The 16,387-nt window shown below is 55.6% G+C and overlaps 1 protein-coding gene across 1 annotated transcript in view; it reads right to left on the bottom strand.

Annotated features, from left to right (window-relative positions):
* IFT172 (intraflagellar transport 172) overlaps positions 1–16,387 on the bottom strand; it is a 114,429-nt gene that overhangs the window by 39,306 nt on the left and 58,736 nt on the right. The window contains exons 21-27 of the mRNA XM_045009996.1: positions 6,693–6,770; positions 5,155–5,403; positions 3,726–3,804; positions 3,160–3,280; positions 2,239–2,383; positions 2,073–2,162; positions 1,337–1,434 (exon numbers count right to left, since the gene is read on the bottom strand). Of these exons, the coding sequence (XP_044865931.1) occupies positions 1,337–1,434; positions 2,073–2,162; positions 2,239–2,383; positions 3,160–3,280; positions 3,726–3,804; positions 5,155–5,403; positions 6,693–6,770 (860 nt within the window). The remainder of the gene's footprint in view (positions 1–1,336; positions 1,435–2,072; positions 2,163–2,238; positions 2,384–3,159; positions 3,281–3,725; positions 3,805–5,154; positions 5,404–6,692; positions 6,771–16,387) is intronic.

The following is a 16,387-nucleotide window of genomic DNA, read 5'->3' as shown; positions in this document are numbered from 1 at the left end:
CATTTAGATCACTAAAGAGCTTATGTCACTGCTACCTGGGATCGATTGGAGCTGGTGACTTACATGGGAGTGGCCCAGTATCCCATTTCCTACCACCCCCTCGGCAGTCCTGTCCTGGGGCTGACCAGAGCAGTGCCCATAGAAGAGAAAGGCTTGTATTGCATTCCCAATCCCCCAGCCAGCCAGTCCACTCAATAGGAGCTGGCACTCACTGGAGGGAAAAGGCCCCGACCACCCCCCTGAGCCAACCACTGGATCTGGTCCAGCTCCTCTCTGCCCATGTGCAAACAGATGCACAAACTGTACAACCACTTCACCCCTAGGAATCCTGGCTGGTGTCTCAGCTGGAGGCTGCCAGTGGCTTGGCGCTGCCCTGCAGAATTTCCCACTGGGTTGGTGAACTTCTGGCCTCTCTCTCATGTACCCAGAGGCCAGTCAGGCTCCCCCTGCTCGTTTTTTATAATAGAAATCTCAGTCCCAGTTCCTCTCCTTTTGTGGGAGGGCTGCGTGGATGGTGGGAGAGCAGGCGCCAGAGATCAAACCCCACTCTCGCTGAGGGGAGAGTTTTAGCTAGAACAAGTACTTGAGAGAGAAATGCCAGTGTCCCTTCAGAAGGGCTGAGAAAGGTCTCATCATTCTCTGCTCCTCCAAGGAGCCCTCCACAGAACCAGGGGAGAGCGGGTGGGCATTCCTCACTGGTCCCAGAGCAGGAACGGAGACTTGTTTTGGGGGAAAACCCAGAAAAATCCCACTGGCTGCTGCAGTTGAGAAAAATGGAAGAGAGAAATCTGGAAAAGTAACTGCAGCGCCGGGCCCATGGCAAGGCCAGTGCATTCTGCCCCTGCACAGGGATCAGTGGGGAGATGTGCTGCATGGCCTCCTAGGGCCTCCCCAGAAACGGGGAGTGGCAGCAGTGGGGCTCAGAGCCGGGCAGGGAATGGTTACAGGTGGCACACCGGGGAACACCCAGCCCGAAGTTTGTAATGGGAGCTGCTGGCTCAGCCACCAGCCTCACACGGCTGGGGAGAAGTTAGGCCAGGGCAGCCTGGCAGGGTTGCCTGGGGCTACAGAGGCATGTGAGATGGCTCAAGGGCCACGTGGCTGAGCGGTGACATGTGACCTGCAGGAGGTTTCTATTCCCCACCCTCCAGTCCCAGGAAAGCGCCTTTGTCCTCCCATCATAAAACCAAGCTCACAGCAAGACTCCTAGGACACATTCCTGGCAGGCCCGGCTAGGGACTGGACTCTGGAGAGACTCAGCCCTGTCCTGCTCTACGTCCCACGGGCCGCTACCGAGGCCTAGCCCCCCACCCATGGTGTCCAGGCAGACACTCACCGCTCTGCTTCTTTGTATTTGCCCTGCTTCTCCATCTCTTGAGCCTGGGTGATGTAGAGCACGGACACATCTTCCTGCCTCATGCACTTGGTCGCCAGCTGCAGGGAGACACGAAACAGGTTCCAGCCCCCTACCCAGTAACCTCAGCGTAAAGGGGATAATGAGAATTTGGGGAGAGTCCCCCAACCTCCTCACAGATCTGCCCCGGCTCCCTGCTGAGCTAGCCAGGCAGGCCACGGCATATAAACCCAGCCATTCCCCTGGGAATACCAGCTGGGTGTGTGGTGGGCTCAGCTCAGAAACCTAGGCACTGATTCCAGGCACCCACTGAGCACTCTGCACATGCTGCCCACGGCCAATCTCGCTGGTCTCCATTTTGGATGGTCTGGGGACAGACACTGACACCTTTCCCCCCGGGGTGCAGATGCTGCATCCACAGCAGACTGTAGGCACTTGGTCATGCAGCTCAGCGAGAGCAGGGCTGAGCCCGGTGGTTGCCCAGTCCTTTTGAGAAGTGCTGTAATTCAGGCCAGAGCCGGAAGTGGAGGGAGACACAGACAGGGCACAGGGAGCAGTGGGCTACCCCGTTCTGTGGCTGGGAGCTCACAGCTCCTGCCTGCAGCAACCCTTTGGAAACAGAGCACTGTCTGCAGGCTGCTGAGCCCAGACATTTACTGCTTTGGAAGGTGGGGAGCAGGGTCCGAGAGACTCAGCCGCTCTCAGCTTCTATCCTTACCTTGTGTGCCTGCTCCCAGAGCCCCGCCTGCGTGTACATGTCAATCGCATCCTTGGGCCGATCTCCTTTGATGAACAGCTCCTCTGCGATCTGTGGGGAAGAGGACAGCAGGTGAGCTATCTCTGGCCGTCGTGGGGCTGGGAGATGCTGGGAGCTGGAGTCTCACCTGGAATTCCTGCAAGGCGGCGTAGTGCTGGGCAATCCTCGGGTAGTATTTGACTGCTATCCTTTTCTCTTGGGAATCCAGGATGTAAATGGCCTTCTTCCACTGCCGGGCCCCCAGGGCTGCCTCAATGGCCTTGATGGAGCACCTAGCGCCGGAAGGGGCAGAGATCCTTAGCAGGCCTAGGAGACCAGATCCAGCAGAGCTCTGCTCACTCGAGAGACAGGCAGCGAGACTGGGAACTGTGTGAGGAGACAACGAAGCAGCCTCCCTGCTCGGGTCACCTGCATGCGCGTCTGCACAGGGGACAGGGAACTGGGGAGCAAGGAGGGTCAGGGAGAACAGCTGGCCTGGCACGTGGAGGAGAGAAAGTCCACCAGCACCTTAGAGAAACGGCCTAGCACAGGCTCTGGGCACCTCCCGCAGATCACGAGGGAAGGACTGTTTAGGCTCCAAGCCTAGACTCCACTTTCCCCATCATAAAACCACTATACACTGGCACAAGAGGGTACAATCAGCATCCCAGGCTGGGAGAGCAGAGGGCTCTGGGCACCGGCAGAGCTGGGTGGGTGTGAGGGAGGGAGGGAGCCCAGGACTCTGGGCGGATGTGACAGAGGGAGCCCAGGGCTGGGATAGCAGAGGGCTCTGGGCGGGTGTGAAGGAGGGAGCCCAGGGCTGGGAGAGCAGAGGGCTCTGGGCACCGGCAGAGCTAGGTGGGTGTGAGGGAGGGAGGGAGCCCAGGGCTCTGGGCGGGTGTGACGGAGGGAGCCCAGGGCTGGGATAGCAGGGTCCCATGGGTCAGGCCCGTGGGGCTCCAGCAGACCCTGGAGGGTCCAGCTAGCTCACTAGTGTAAGGAGACTCACCCAAGTGCTTTGCTTTCAGAGCTGTGCAGCTGCCGTGGGAATGCTCCAGCCTGGCCTTACCTGGCTTCAATGTAATGGTTAATGGCAGCATCCAGCTGCTTCTGCTGCACCAGGTGATCTCCCCAGGCCTCCTCCAGCTTCAGCACTTCCGCAGGGAACGCCACGCGAGCCAGCTCCACCGCTGCAAGGGGAGAGGAACGTGTCTCACCAGCCACCAGCTGGGAGAGGACGCTGACCTGGCAGCACTGAAGACAGGCCCTGGGAGGCGTGGGGCTGATTCCAGTAGCGCCTGGCCTCCTGCTGGCTGATAAGCCCAGGAGGAACCTGTGCTGAGGCCATGAGTGGCTACAGGAGACAGGAACTCAGGACTGGAAGGGATGGCCTGGGGCATCGAGTCCAGTGCCCACTTTGCAGGCAGCCTCACCAGGCAATCCTGTTGCTCAGCTCATGGAGCTCCAGCTCAGAACTAGAGCTGTTGATAGGAAGACGGGCAGCGATGACACGCAGCCAGGTCCTCTGGGCTCCGGGGCAGCCACTTGTGTGGCAACAGGACAGGGCACCCCTGCATCCCAGCAGGGGGCGTTGGGGGTGCTCACACCAAGGAAGGGGGACGGGGACCATGGTACCTTTCAGGAAGGCGCAGCCCTTGCGGTAACACTCCAGAGCCTTCTGGGGGTTCCTGATCGTCTCAAACAGGTCTCCAGCCTAGTACACACACACACACACAGGCTGTCAGACAGGCTGCAGAGCCGCTGGCCCCCCTGCCACATGTCACACCAGGCTGGGGGCCAGGACCAGAGCTCCCAGGCCCCCACCGCTGCCCCAGCCATGCACCTCGCCAGGTACAGAGCCCCCAGGCCCACCCCACAAGCCATGGGATCCTGCAGCCCCAGGGCCACTCCCTGTCCAGAGCCCCCAGGCCCACCCCACAAGCCATGCACCCTGCAGCCCCAGGGCCACTCCCTGTCCAGAGCCCCCCCAGGCCCACCCCACAAGCCATGCACCCTGCAGCCCCAGGGCCACTCCCTGTCCAGAGCCCCCAGCCCACCCACAAGCCATGGGATCCTGGAGCCATTACCCTGCATGCCACCGAGCCTGGGGCTGGTCCTGGAGCTGCCAAGCAGCTGCCTGTTTGTTTCCTGTGGAGATGCCAGCAGGTACCATGAAGAGCTGCTTGGAAGTTCCCAGCAACTCCAGGGACGGGGATGAGGGCTCCTGCCCCAAGCCCTCTATCTCTAGGGCGCAGGGAGCTGGCACCACAGCTCTGTGCAATTGAGGCTCCAACTCCCTGGGGTGGGGGCTGAGGGGAGTGTGGGGGTAAGGCTGTTACTCGGTGAGAGTGAGGGGGAGGCTCTGACCCTGGGGGAGTGGGTTTGGGAAAGGGGGGAGGCTCTGACCGGGGGGCTGGGGAAGGGGCGAGGCGCTGACCTGGGGGGCTGGCGGACGGGTTGAGGGAGGGGCGCTGACCTGGGGGAGGGGAGGGGTGAGGCACCGACCTGGGGGGCTGGAGGAGGGGGTTGAGGGGGGTGGGGGGCTGACCTGGGGGCTGGGGGAGGGGTTGGGGGAGGGGCGAGGCGCTGACCTGGGGGCTGGGGGAGGGGTTGGGGGAGGGGCGAGGCGCCGACCTGGGGGCTGGGGGAGGGGCGCTGACCTGGGGGCTGGGGGAGGGGTTGGGGGAGGGGTGAGGCGCCGACCTGGGGGCTGGGGGAGGGGCGCTGACCTGAGGGCTGGGGGAGGGGGTTGGAGAGGGGCGAGGTGCTGACCTAGGGGCTGGGGGAGGGGCGCTGACCTGAGGGCTGGGGGAGGGGGTTGGAGAGGGGCGAGGTGCTGACCTGGGGGCTGGGGGAGGGGCGAGGCGCCGACCTGGGGGCTGGGGGAGGGGCGCCGACCTGGGGGATGGGGGAGGGGGTTGGGGAGGGGCAAGGTGCTGACCTAGGGGCTGGGGGAGGGGCGCTGACCTGAGGGCTGGGGAAGGGGATGGGGGAGGGGCGAGGCGCCGACCTGGGGGCTGGGGGGGGTTGAAGCTCTGACCCTGGGGGAGGGGGAGGCTCTCACCTGCTCGTACAGCTCCCCTTTGATCAGCGCGGTGGTGACTCGGTTGATGACATCTCCATTGGCCAGGAGCGGGTCCCTAGCCATGGCCAGCCGAGCGGCTCGGGCCGGCAGTCCGGCCCTCAGGTAGAGGCCCACGGCGGCCAGGTGCTCCCCCTGGCTCTCCTGCACCTCCCCAGCCTTCTCCTCCTGCTGCGTGTCCAGCAGCCACTGGTAATAGCCCCGGCGCAGCTTCTCCACCGCCGGGTGCCCCTGGTGGAGGCAGGGGGGCAGCATCTGTCAGCCCCGGCCAGCTCCCCTCCTGCAGGCTTCTCCCGGTGCCAGGCACAGACGCCGGCCAGAGCCCCCCACATTCCCCTCTGCTCCGCCCCACAGCGCCCCCTGAGCTCCCCTCCCCTCTGCTCCGCCCACAGCGCCCCCCGAGCTCCCCTCCCCTCTGACCCACAGCGCCCCCTGAGCTCCCCTCCGCTCCGCCCCACAGCGCCCCCTGAGCTCCCCTCCCCTCTTCCGCCCCACAGCGCCCCCTGAGCTCCCCTCCCCTCTGCCCCACAGCGCCCCCTGAGCTCCCCTCCCCTCTGCTCCGCCCCACAGCGCCCCCTGAGCTCCCCTCCCCTCTGCTCTGCCCCACAGCCCCCCAAGCTCCCCTCCGCTCCGCCCCACAGCACCCTCTGAGCTCCCGCTGCCCGGCCCCACCCCTCCTGCAGGCTTCTCCCAGTGCCAGGCACAGACGCCGGCCAGAGCCCCCCACATTCCCCTCTGCTCCGCCCCACAGCGCCCCCTGAGCTCCCCTCCCCTCTGCTCCGCCCCACCCCCCAGTGCTCCCTGAACTCCCCTCTGCTCCGCCCCACAGCGCCCCCTGAGCTCCCCTCTGCTCTGCCCCACTGTGTCCCCTGAACTACCTTTCCCTCCCCTCCACGGCACCCCCTGAGCTCCCCTCTCCCTCCACTCAGCCCATTTCCCCTGAGCTTCCCTCCCCTCTGCTCAGCCCCACATGCCTCCCTCCCCCAGCCTTGTGTCCCCCCATGAGCCCCTCTCAGTTCCATTCCCCAGCTGCACGGCCCAGCAGGATGCGCTGCCTTTCCTCCCAAGCCTCCTCACCTGCCAAGTCTACAGCACCCAGGCCCGCTGCAGACCCGTGTACCTTCCCAGCCTGCCTGATAACAGCCTCCTCCCCCAGCTGTCAGCAGCAGGAATCCTCCTTCCTCGCCCCCTGTCCCTGGCATCACAGCCAAGCCCCTCATTCACCCCCCACCCTGTCCCTCCATTCCCTTCTGCAGCTCTGCACACACGTGGAGTGAGAACATGCCCTCCCCCCCTTCTTTACTGCAGAGGCCTTGGCCAGCCTGGGAGCCCCCAGGCACCTCCCCACTCAGCCACCTGGCACTGAACTGGCTCATCCGAGTCCAGCTGGGAGCCTCCCAGGCAGGCGCAGGCTCTCTGTGACAGAACCCCCACTCAGACGTTATCCCCCAGCGCAGATGGAGCACCCCAGCGGGGCCCAGTCCACCGCAAGGGAGGGCAAAGCGCAATATACACGGTACCTTGGCCTCTGCCACCACAATGCACTCCTCCCACATGTGCAGCTCCTGGTACATTTCCATGGCCTCCTCCACCGCGTTCTGGGCACAGAGAGCAGAGCATTACTATGGGGCGGGCTTCCCTCTCTGCTGACTCGTCAGCCTGAGCCTGGGGAACACCCTGCCACATGGGGTTAGCTCCCAAAACGAGGCCAGGCTGGGCACTTCAGACAAGTCCGAATGCTGGGCAGCAGGGCAAACCTCGCAGCCAATAAACAAGCCCCCCGCACCTCAGCGAAACCTCGCTCCCACCGAGAAGAGCTGTGAGAACAATTAAAGGGTTAGACACCTGCCTCACAGTGACAGACTCCAGGAGCTCAAGGGGAAGGGGTGACTTGATCACAGCCTCTAAGTACCTACATGGGGAACAAATATTTAACAGCAGGCTCTTGGGTCTAGCAGAGACAGGGCTAACACAATCCAGTGGCTGGAAGTTAAAGCTAGACAAATTCAGATTGGAAATAAGGTGCAAAGACAGTAATTAACCACAGGAACAATTTACTAAGGCCGTGGTGGATTCTCCCTCATCGGCAACTTTTAAATCAAGACTGGATGTTTTCCTAAAAGCTCTGCTCTAGGAATTATTCTGGGGCAGGTCTCTGGCCTGTGTTCTACAGGAGGTCAGACTAGATGATCACAACGGTCCCTTCTCTAGGGAACTATGAGCCCCACGGCACTGCAGGGCAAACCTCACAGCCAGTTGTGAAGAGGTTATACAGTTCCTGGTCCCGAGGGTCGCCTGACAGGACCAGGATGTGATGCAGTGAGGAGTTTAAGAAATGTAGGAAGGAACTTCCTGGTCAGGGAGTTCTCTAGACGCTGCTTAAAGCTTGGTGCTCTGTGCTTATGTGCTCACACCGCAGGGTGTCAGCCGTGGGAAATCCCTCTCTCAGGGGTAAAGGAAAGACTCGCACAGCAGCAGTGGTGAGGGAGTGGGAGCAGTGGAAAGCCAGGGAGCAGAGCTGCGAAAGCTGCAGCATGAGGATGCAGAGTCCTCTCAGCGCAGCAGCAGGGCCCATAGCACAGATGACTGCTAGAGAAGTTTGATTTTGGAAACTCGGGCAGCAGCCTTGCTGGATCCATAGGTCTGAGTGATTCCGGGTGGCTTATGATTTACAGAGAAAGCACAAGAACAGCAGGCACATGCCCTGATATTTGCCATGAGTGATGCTGCTGCTGTGTGCCATACCCGTCCGGCTGAGGGAAAGCAAGAAGACTCCAAAGCTGTGACAGAGTGGAATTTTCTGTAATATTTTTGTGAATGATGCATGTGGCAGTGACTCCCTGGCCTAGGAGGCAGAAGGGGTAAAAAGCTGCTCTGGGGCAGAGCCGGAGACATGAGATCTTGTGTCAGGGAACTGTCTGGGGTGGGAGGAATGGATTGTTGAAGGACTGGCTGACACCAACCCACATCAGTGGAGGATCCTGAGAGAGCCCTAACCACTGAACAACTGACACTTATTCATGGGAAACTCCAAGGCCTGTTCCTGCCGTGAGATCTGAACTTTGTGTTGTCAAGATTTATGGGTCCCCCATTTAAGCCTTTGGCTACTTGCTCGCTGCTGCATCCATGAATGAAAGTGCCATTTTTGGTTGCCGTTACCTTGGCCAGAAGAGTAGGAGAGTTGCGTGCCCCAGTGCCAGCCTAGCCTGTAGAACTCTGAGGTGCAGTCTGACCTACTGAATCAAAAGGGCTAGAGGCCACATGCCCCAAGGAATCTCAGCTTCATGCTGTTGTGACCAGGTGAGCTTTCGTCTCTGTAAGAATTGATCGAATTGCCAAAACTATAACAGGGTTCAGAAAAGAATTAGGTAAGTTCATGGAGGATAGATCCTTTAGCCAATATGCTCGGGACGCAACTCCATGCTCTGTGTCCCTAGCCTCTGACTGTCAGAAGCGGAGAGTGGACGACAGGGGATGGATCACTCGATATTTGCCCTGTTCTGTTCATTTCCTCTGAAGCATCTGGCACTGGCCACTGCTGAAAGACAGGACCCTGAGGTAGATGGACCATTGGTCTGACCCAGTATGGCCATTCTTATGGATTGTCTGAACCCTCAGGTCCGGAAGAAAAGCTCTGACTTGAGACAAGTCCAATACAGTCCTTATACACTCTATCCTCTGGATGGGGGAAAGGAGAAATTCTCTGCATTGACTAGCAGTCTCAGAGCACTGAATGTTGACTGGATCAGGAATACACAACAATACCTGCAGTCTGGATCACAAGCCAGTCACCTAGGTAGGGGTAAACTTGGATTCTCGATCTTCTCAGGAAGCCAGCTACTACTGCCATAACTTTGGTAAAAGCCCTGGGAGTTGCTGACAGGCCAAATGGTAGTACAGCGAACTGCTGATGATTTTGATTTACCACATATCTGAGGTACTTCCTATGAACCTGGCTGACTGCCACATGGAAGTAGACATCTTTTAAGTCCAGGTTGGTCCACCAGTCCCCAGATCCAGGGTGGGAATAACAGAAGCTAGGGTGACCATGAGACACTTTATCTTTTTAAAGAATTTGTTGAATTGACGCAGGTTTAAAACTGGACTGAGACTGCCTCCCATTAGGAAATAACAGGAATAAAACCCCTTCCCTCTTGGACAGTGTAGAACCTCTTTCTGGCCTCTGACCGAAGGAGAGATTGTACCTCCTGGAGAAGGAGCTCCTCATTGGCGTGATCCCTGCAGAGGAATATTGGCGGGGAGGGAGAGGCAGAAACAAACTAAAGGGTATATCCCACTTCCACAATGCTCACAACCCATTGGTTGAAGTAATTTGGGAGCAAGCACTGAGGAAGTGAAACAGATGGTTTGCAAATGTGGGGGAAATAGGGTCTGGAGAGATGGAGACTGGCCCGGCATCCTTGACTGGCCAGGTGTCTTGAAGGGTCCAGAGCTGGAGCCGAAGCAACAGGAGGGGGAGGCTTGCACTTCTCACCCCTGCACTTCTGTTTTGACAGGTCCTGACAAGGAGGTGGAGTGGGAAAACAGTGGATCTGTTGAGGTCAATAGCACTTTCTGACCAGGCAGGCGTGTACAAGCCCTTGGATCTTGTTGTCCACTTGGTCTGAGAACAGAGAAGGACCCTCAAACGGCAAGTCCTGAATAGTATTCTGGACTTCATAGGGGAGACCAGAAGACTATAACCCTGAGGATCTCTGCACTGCAACAATGGATGCGGCAGCCATGTTCTCAACACTAGTCTGCCCTCGTTCACCAGGGAAGAGAACTTCTGCGTGGCATTCCCAGGAAGCAGTTCTGAGAACTTCTCCATGGAGCCCCATACATTTAAATCATAGAATTGTAGGACTGGAAGGGACCTCGTGAGTCATCTAGTCCCGTCCCCTGCCCTCAAGGCAGGACTAAGTATTAGCTAGACCACCCCTGACAGGCGTTTGTCATAAGGCCCCAGCAGAGCCTGCTGGTTGGCAATTCAAAGCTTCAATCCTCTAGCTGAATAAATGTTCCTGCCAAACAAGTCCCATCTCTTTGAGTCCTTTGATTTTTGGGGTGACAGCCTGATGCCCCATTTCTCTCTCTCATTAGCTGCTGTAACAACTAAGGACCCTGGAGATGGGTGGGAGTAAAGATATTCAAAGCCTTGGGAGGGCACAGAGTGCTTCTGCTCTGCTATCTTTGAGGTGGGAGGCAATGAAGATGGGGTCTACTATAGCACCGTTACAGACGCCAATATTGCCTCAGTCCCATCCTGGAGGGACCTGCCATTGATCAAACGTCAATCAGATGAGATGAGGACTCCTTGACCTCCTCGACCTGTAGCCACCTTCCCTCACAATTCCTGTTAAGCTTTAAAATCATCACAAGGGGTGATGTTGCCTCTAAGGAAACTGCCTTGTCTGGAGAGGAGGAGGAATCCAAGATTGGACGTGGTTGAATTTCTTCCACAGGCTGTTCCTCTGCTTTCAACGCCTCTTCTGAGCCCAGTACTGGACATGGGATGGGGCAGCTCGGTGCAAGGACTTCCCCCACCGAGATGAGGGCACTGAGTAGGCATGATGAGGGGAGTATCTAGAAGTTGGGGAGGAAACCCAGGGGTTCCAACATGGCCACCGATACAGGGCTGGTCCCCAGTGACCTCCTGGCCGCATTTCCATAGTAGTGTCCACGGTGGGGTTGCACTGGTGGGTGGAGAGGGAGGAGAGAGCAGGGATCTGCGGGATATGCTTCAGCATTGTGAGATACGAGATCCCATCTCTGAGTCCCGCAGTGAAGCTTCCCTTCCCTCTGACCATGGAGGGGCTGGTCCAGTGGGTGTTGGAGGCTGGTCCCAAGAACCTGGGGATGGGCACAGCACTGCCATCATTGCTGGCTTCCCCTCAGATGATACCGATGGGCTGCCTGTCCAGGAAGCAGGCAGCTGGCATGGTAACACAAGTGGCACGGCTGGCGTTGGTGCCAGATGGGGCAACGGGGCCCAGGGATCTGACTCCTGCATGGCCAGCAACACACAGAAGCAGAGCAAATTCCTTGCTGCTGTGAACACTTCCAGGGCAGTCGGCTCTGAGAGTGTGTCTGCCACTGCAGTGCTGCTGAAGTTGATGTTGTTACTTCTGGCACCGCACTGAACGGTGCCCTCTCCAGCACCGAAGCCAACTGTGCCGGCTTAGGCACTGATTTGGAGGAGGAGAGCTTAGATTTCATATGCAAGCTATACCACTCCCTCTTGCCCCTCTTACCAGACTTGCAAGGTGGAGCTCTTCCCCTGGTCGGTTCCTCTTTGGAAGATTTATATTTCTTCCTTGGCACAGGTGAAGGAGATCACTGCCGGGACTCCAGCAACATTGGAGGTGAGCTTTTCACTGGAGCGGTAACCCTTGGCACTGAGTTGGACCAGAATGGCTCCAACAATGGTCTGAATGCTGCCTCCATCAGCAGGAATTTCAGCCTAGCCTCCCTATCCTTTTCATTCTAGGCTTCAATTCCCAGCAAATCTGGCATTGGTCTTTCACCTGTGCTTTGCCCAGGCACTTAAGACAACTACTGTGTGGGTCGCTCACCAGCATAGGCTTTGAGCAAGAAGCACTTGGCTTGAAGCCCAGCAACTGGGGCATGCCTCGGTGCCGGCAGCAGAACACTGAAATGGAGAAAAAACAAAATCAACCCTCCCCCCCGTTTTTTTTAACCAAACAACTACAACTTACTAACTATAACTACTAAACCACAACGATACTATCTACACAGCAGAGAGAAAGCTGTTCTGGCAACGAACAGGGATTCCAGTGACTGCCACGGGCGGTAAGAAGAAAAATTGGAATGAGTCCAGCGGAGGGCAACAAAAATGATGAGGGGGCTGGAGCACATGACTTATGAGGAGAGGCTGAGGGAACTGGGATTGTTTAGTCTGCAGAAGAGAAGAATGAGGGGGGATTTGATAGCTGCTTTCAACTACCTGAAAGGGGGTTCCAAAGAGGATGGATCTAGACTGTTCTCAGTGGTACCAGATGACAGAACAAGGAGTAATGGTCTCAGGTTGCAGTAGGGGAGGTTTAGGTTGGATATTAGGAAAAACATTTTCACTAGGAGGGTGGTGAAGCACTGGAATGGGTTCCCTAGGGAGGTGGTGGAATCTCCTTCCTTAGAGGTTTTTAAGGTCAGGCTTGACAAAGCCCTGGCTGGGATGATTTAGTTGGGAATTGGTCCTGCTTTGAGCAGGGGGTTGAACTAGATACCTCCTGAGGTTCCTTCCAACCCTGAGATTCTATGATTCTATGATTAAGGAACAACGGGTGGTCTAGTGGCGGCTCTTCCCTTCAGACCTGGCTGCAGTGACATGCAGCAGCAGAGGGTTCTCGAGCCACCCAATGGGTACCGCTGAGGGAAAAAGCTTCCAATGGCCATGTGCTGAGAGCACAGACTCTGAGAGCGGAATGCACATGTGCAATCTCTCAAAGAATTAAAATAAGGTTAGTCAAAGGAAACATCAAGAAAATGGCATAAGACCAGCTCCTAAGAACAGCACTGTGGAGCTGTGCAGGGAGACATGGTTAAGTTTTGGGAAGTTAAACGAGGTGCAGCTGATTGCTCGCCTGGAGAAGGATGACTGGACCAAGAACCAGGGTCCAGGCACAGGCAGGATTCCGAGAGAGTCCAAGGGCAACAGGGGCAGCCGGAGCAGTGCAACCTCACGGCCCAATTCCCCAGCAGCAAGTGTCCTCACGGCCCAATTCCCCAGCAGCAAGTGTCCTCACGGCCCAATTCCACAGTGCTAGATTTGAAGGGGCGGAAGTTGGTGCTGAGAGAGAAGAACCTTCAGCTAGAGAAACAGAAGCTGAATAATTGCAGCGACAGCATTAACTGAATTTGGAGAAGCAAGAGGTTGCATAGAGGGGTATCTGTGGAGAGACCATGAGAAGCCAATTCCCCAGGGAACCTATGTACCAATGTGCGGCCCCAGTTTAAGGAAGGGGGATATAGAAGCCTACCTCAGTGCCTTTGAGAATGCTTGTGATGTAAATCAGTTTGAATCTGCAGACCAGCTCCGCTGTCTCACCCCATTAGTCAATCTTAAAGTGGCAGAGGTGTACAGCCAGATGGACAGAGTGAATACTGGGGACTATGAACAGATCCAAAAGGCTCTACTCCTTAAGTTTGACTGGAAACCTGTGGCTTACAGGGAAAGGTTTCAGGGTATACAAATGAGTCGGGATGTGATGTATACGATAGCTACCACCCTGATGGGAGGAGATCTCCACAAATGAGGTAAAGGTGCAAGTGTTGCTATGCTGGAACATTTATATGGCCTAGTTGGTTTAGAACAACCCTATGAGATATGTCCCCACGAGCTTAAATGGGGTTAGTGGAGAGGAAGCCTGAGGATCTGTGTAGTGCAGGCCAATTGGTGGCAGAAGTTGTGGACAGTAGGTCCAGGTATGAAAAGACAGTAGGTCCAGAGGGGATGGGCCTACGCATGGGTCACAGAGTCAGAGAATTTAAAGCCAGAAGCGACCACTAGACGATCTAGTTTGACCTCCTGTATATCAAAGGTCACCAACACCACCCTGCAAAGGCACACTAAACCCAACAACCGAAATGAGACCACAGTATTACAGCCCACAGGAGACTAGACAATCATAGAATTGTAGGACTGGAAGGGACCTCAAGAGGTCTTCTAGTCCAGTCCCCTGCACTCAGAGCAGGACTAAGTATTATCTAGTCCAGGGGTTCTCAAACGTCATTGCACTGTGACCCCCTTCTGACAACAAAAATTACTACATGACCCCAGGAGGGGGGACCGAAGCCTGAGCCCACCCAAGCCCTGCCGCCTTGGATGGGGGAGACAAAGACCAAGGGCTTCAGCCCCAGGCAGGGGGCCTGTAACCTGAGCTCTACCGCCTAGCGCTGAAGCCCTCAGGCTTTGGCTTTGACCTCGGGCGATGGGACTCAGGCTTCGGCTTCAGCCCCAGGCTCCAGCAAGTCTAAGCCAGCCTTGGTGACCCATTAAAATGGGCTCATGACCCACTTTGGGGTCCTGACCCACAGTTTGAGAACTGCTGATCTAGACCATCCCTGACAGGTGTTTGTCTAACCTGCTCTTAAGAATCTCCAATGATGGAGATTCCACAACCTCCCTTAGCAATTTATTCCAGTGCTTAACCACCCTGACAGCTAGGAAGTTTTTCCTAATGTCCAACCTAAACCTCTCTTCCTGCAATTTAAGCCCATTGCTTCTTGTCCTATCCTCAGAGGTTAAGGAAAACAATTTTTCCCCCTCCTCCTTGTAACAACCTTTTATGTACTTGAAACTCTTATCATGTCCCCCCTCAGTCATAGTGGATCATAAGCTAAATATGAATGAAGAGTGGAACACTGTTGAAAAAAAAGCGAACATCATTCTGGGCTGTATTAGCAGGAGTGTTGGAAGCAAAACACGAGAAGTAATTCTTCTGCTCTACTCCGCGCTGATTAGGCCTCAACTGGAGTATTGTGTCCAGTTCTGGACGCCACATTTTAGGAAAGATGTGAACAAATTTGAGGAAGAGCAACAGAAATCATCTGAAGAAGTGGGTATTCACCCACGAAAGCTCATGCTGCAAAAACATCTGTTAGTCTATAAGGTGCCACAGGATTCTTTGCTGCTTCTACAGAACCAGACTAACACGGCTACCCCTCTGATACTAGAAATCATTAAAGATCTAGAAAACATGACCTATGAGGGAAGATTGAAAAAATTGGGTTTGTTTAATCTGGAGAAGAGAAGACTGAGAGGGGACATGAAAACGGTTTTCAAGTACATAGAAGGTTGTTATAAGGAGGAGGGAGAAAAATTGTTTTCCTTAACCTCTGAGGACAGGACAAGAAGCAATGGGCTTAAATTGCAGCAAGGGTGGTTTAGGTTGAACATTAGGAAAAACGTCCTGTCAGGGTGGTTAAGTGCTGAAATAAATTTCCTAGGGAGGTTGTGGAATCTCCATAATTGGAGATTTTTAAGAGCATATTAGACAAACACCTGTCTAGATAATACTTAGTCTTTCCTTGAGTACAGGGGATTGGATTAGAAGAGCTCTTGAGGTCCCTTCCAGTCCTACGATTCTATGACTCTGTGTCCACTTTGATAGTGACAAACTCACAAAATCTAAGGGAGGGTGTGAAACTGTTCTGTATTATGTTATGAAACCTATGCTGTAAGAATCTTGGAAGTGCCTGGAAAGAGAGCTACCAAGTGGGTGGGAAATCAGTTTTGGCTTCCATGAATAACAACTTTAGGTTGAACTTCCCAGGTCTCTCTCGAAGAGGAAAAAATGTGACAAAATGAGAATTTCAATACTATTTTATGAGCATATTGTTGGCATGCACTGTGCAGTGTTGTTGTAGCTGTGTTGGCCCCAGGATATTAGAGAGACAAGGGGGGTGAGGTAATATCTTTTAATGGACCAGCTTCTGTTGGTGAGAAAGATAAGCCATCAAGCTACACTTGCTAAACAAATGGTTCCACCTTGTATTTAGCTGTGACACTCTGAGCACCATTGCCAGACCTGAAGAGCTGTGCGTAAACTTGAAAGGGTGTCTCTTTCACCAACAGAAGTTGGGTCCAATAAAAGATATTCCCTCGCCCCCCCACCTTGTCTCTCTATGTGGTGACTTACTGGACTAGGGATTGCTAGCCAGTGGGTGTCAAAGGGCTGAAAACCTGCTCTTGGGGCAGGGGCAGAGATGGAGACTTGAGATACTTGTGTCATGTGACTGTCTGGAGTGGGAGCAATGGATTGTTAAAAGACTGGCTGAAACCAACCGACATCAACAGAAGATCCGGAAAGACAAAGGGAGCCCCAGGAACTGAACAACTGACCCTTATTTATGGGAAACTGAAAAGAGACAGAGGGGAAGGGCCAACAAATGGATTCCATGCCCGCTTGGCTTTGTGGTGTGCTGGCTTGGCCAGGCTGGACTATGTCTATGCAAACTTAAGGACTTTCCGATGCTGCGTTCCAGCTGACTAGCCCTGCTCTGTTTTGAAATACCTGCCTGGTGTCACTGCAAATAGCTGCGGAGGTGCATTTGTCTCTGAAGAGTGTGAGAGTCTCTGACCCATAATCTATCTCAGGTGGACTCAATGGGCAGGAATCACAGTGTGAAACAGTAGTGCTGGAGCCCAGAGGCTCAGTTTAGGAGATGTGGAGGCTGTGCGGCCTACCCTTAA

Source organism: Mauremys mutica, chromosome 3 (genome assembly GCF_020497125.1).
Source record: "Mauremys mutica isolate MM-2020 ecotype Southern chromosome 3, ASM2049712v1, whole genome shotgun sequence".
Classification (NCBI taxonomy): Eukaryota; Metazoa; Chordata; order Testudines; family Geoemydidae; genus Mauremys; species Mauremys mutica.
The sequence above is the reverse complement of the archived record's forward strand: the minus strand, read 5'-3'. Positions and strand labels throughout refer to the sequence as shown.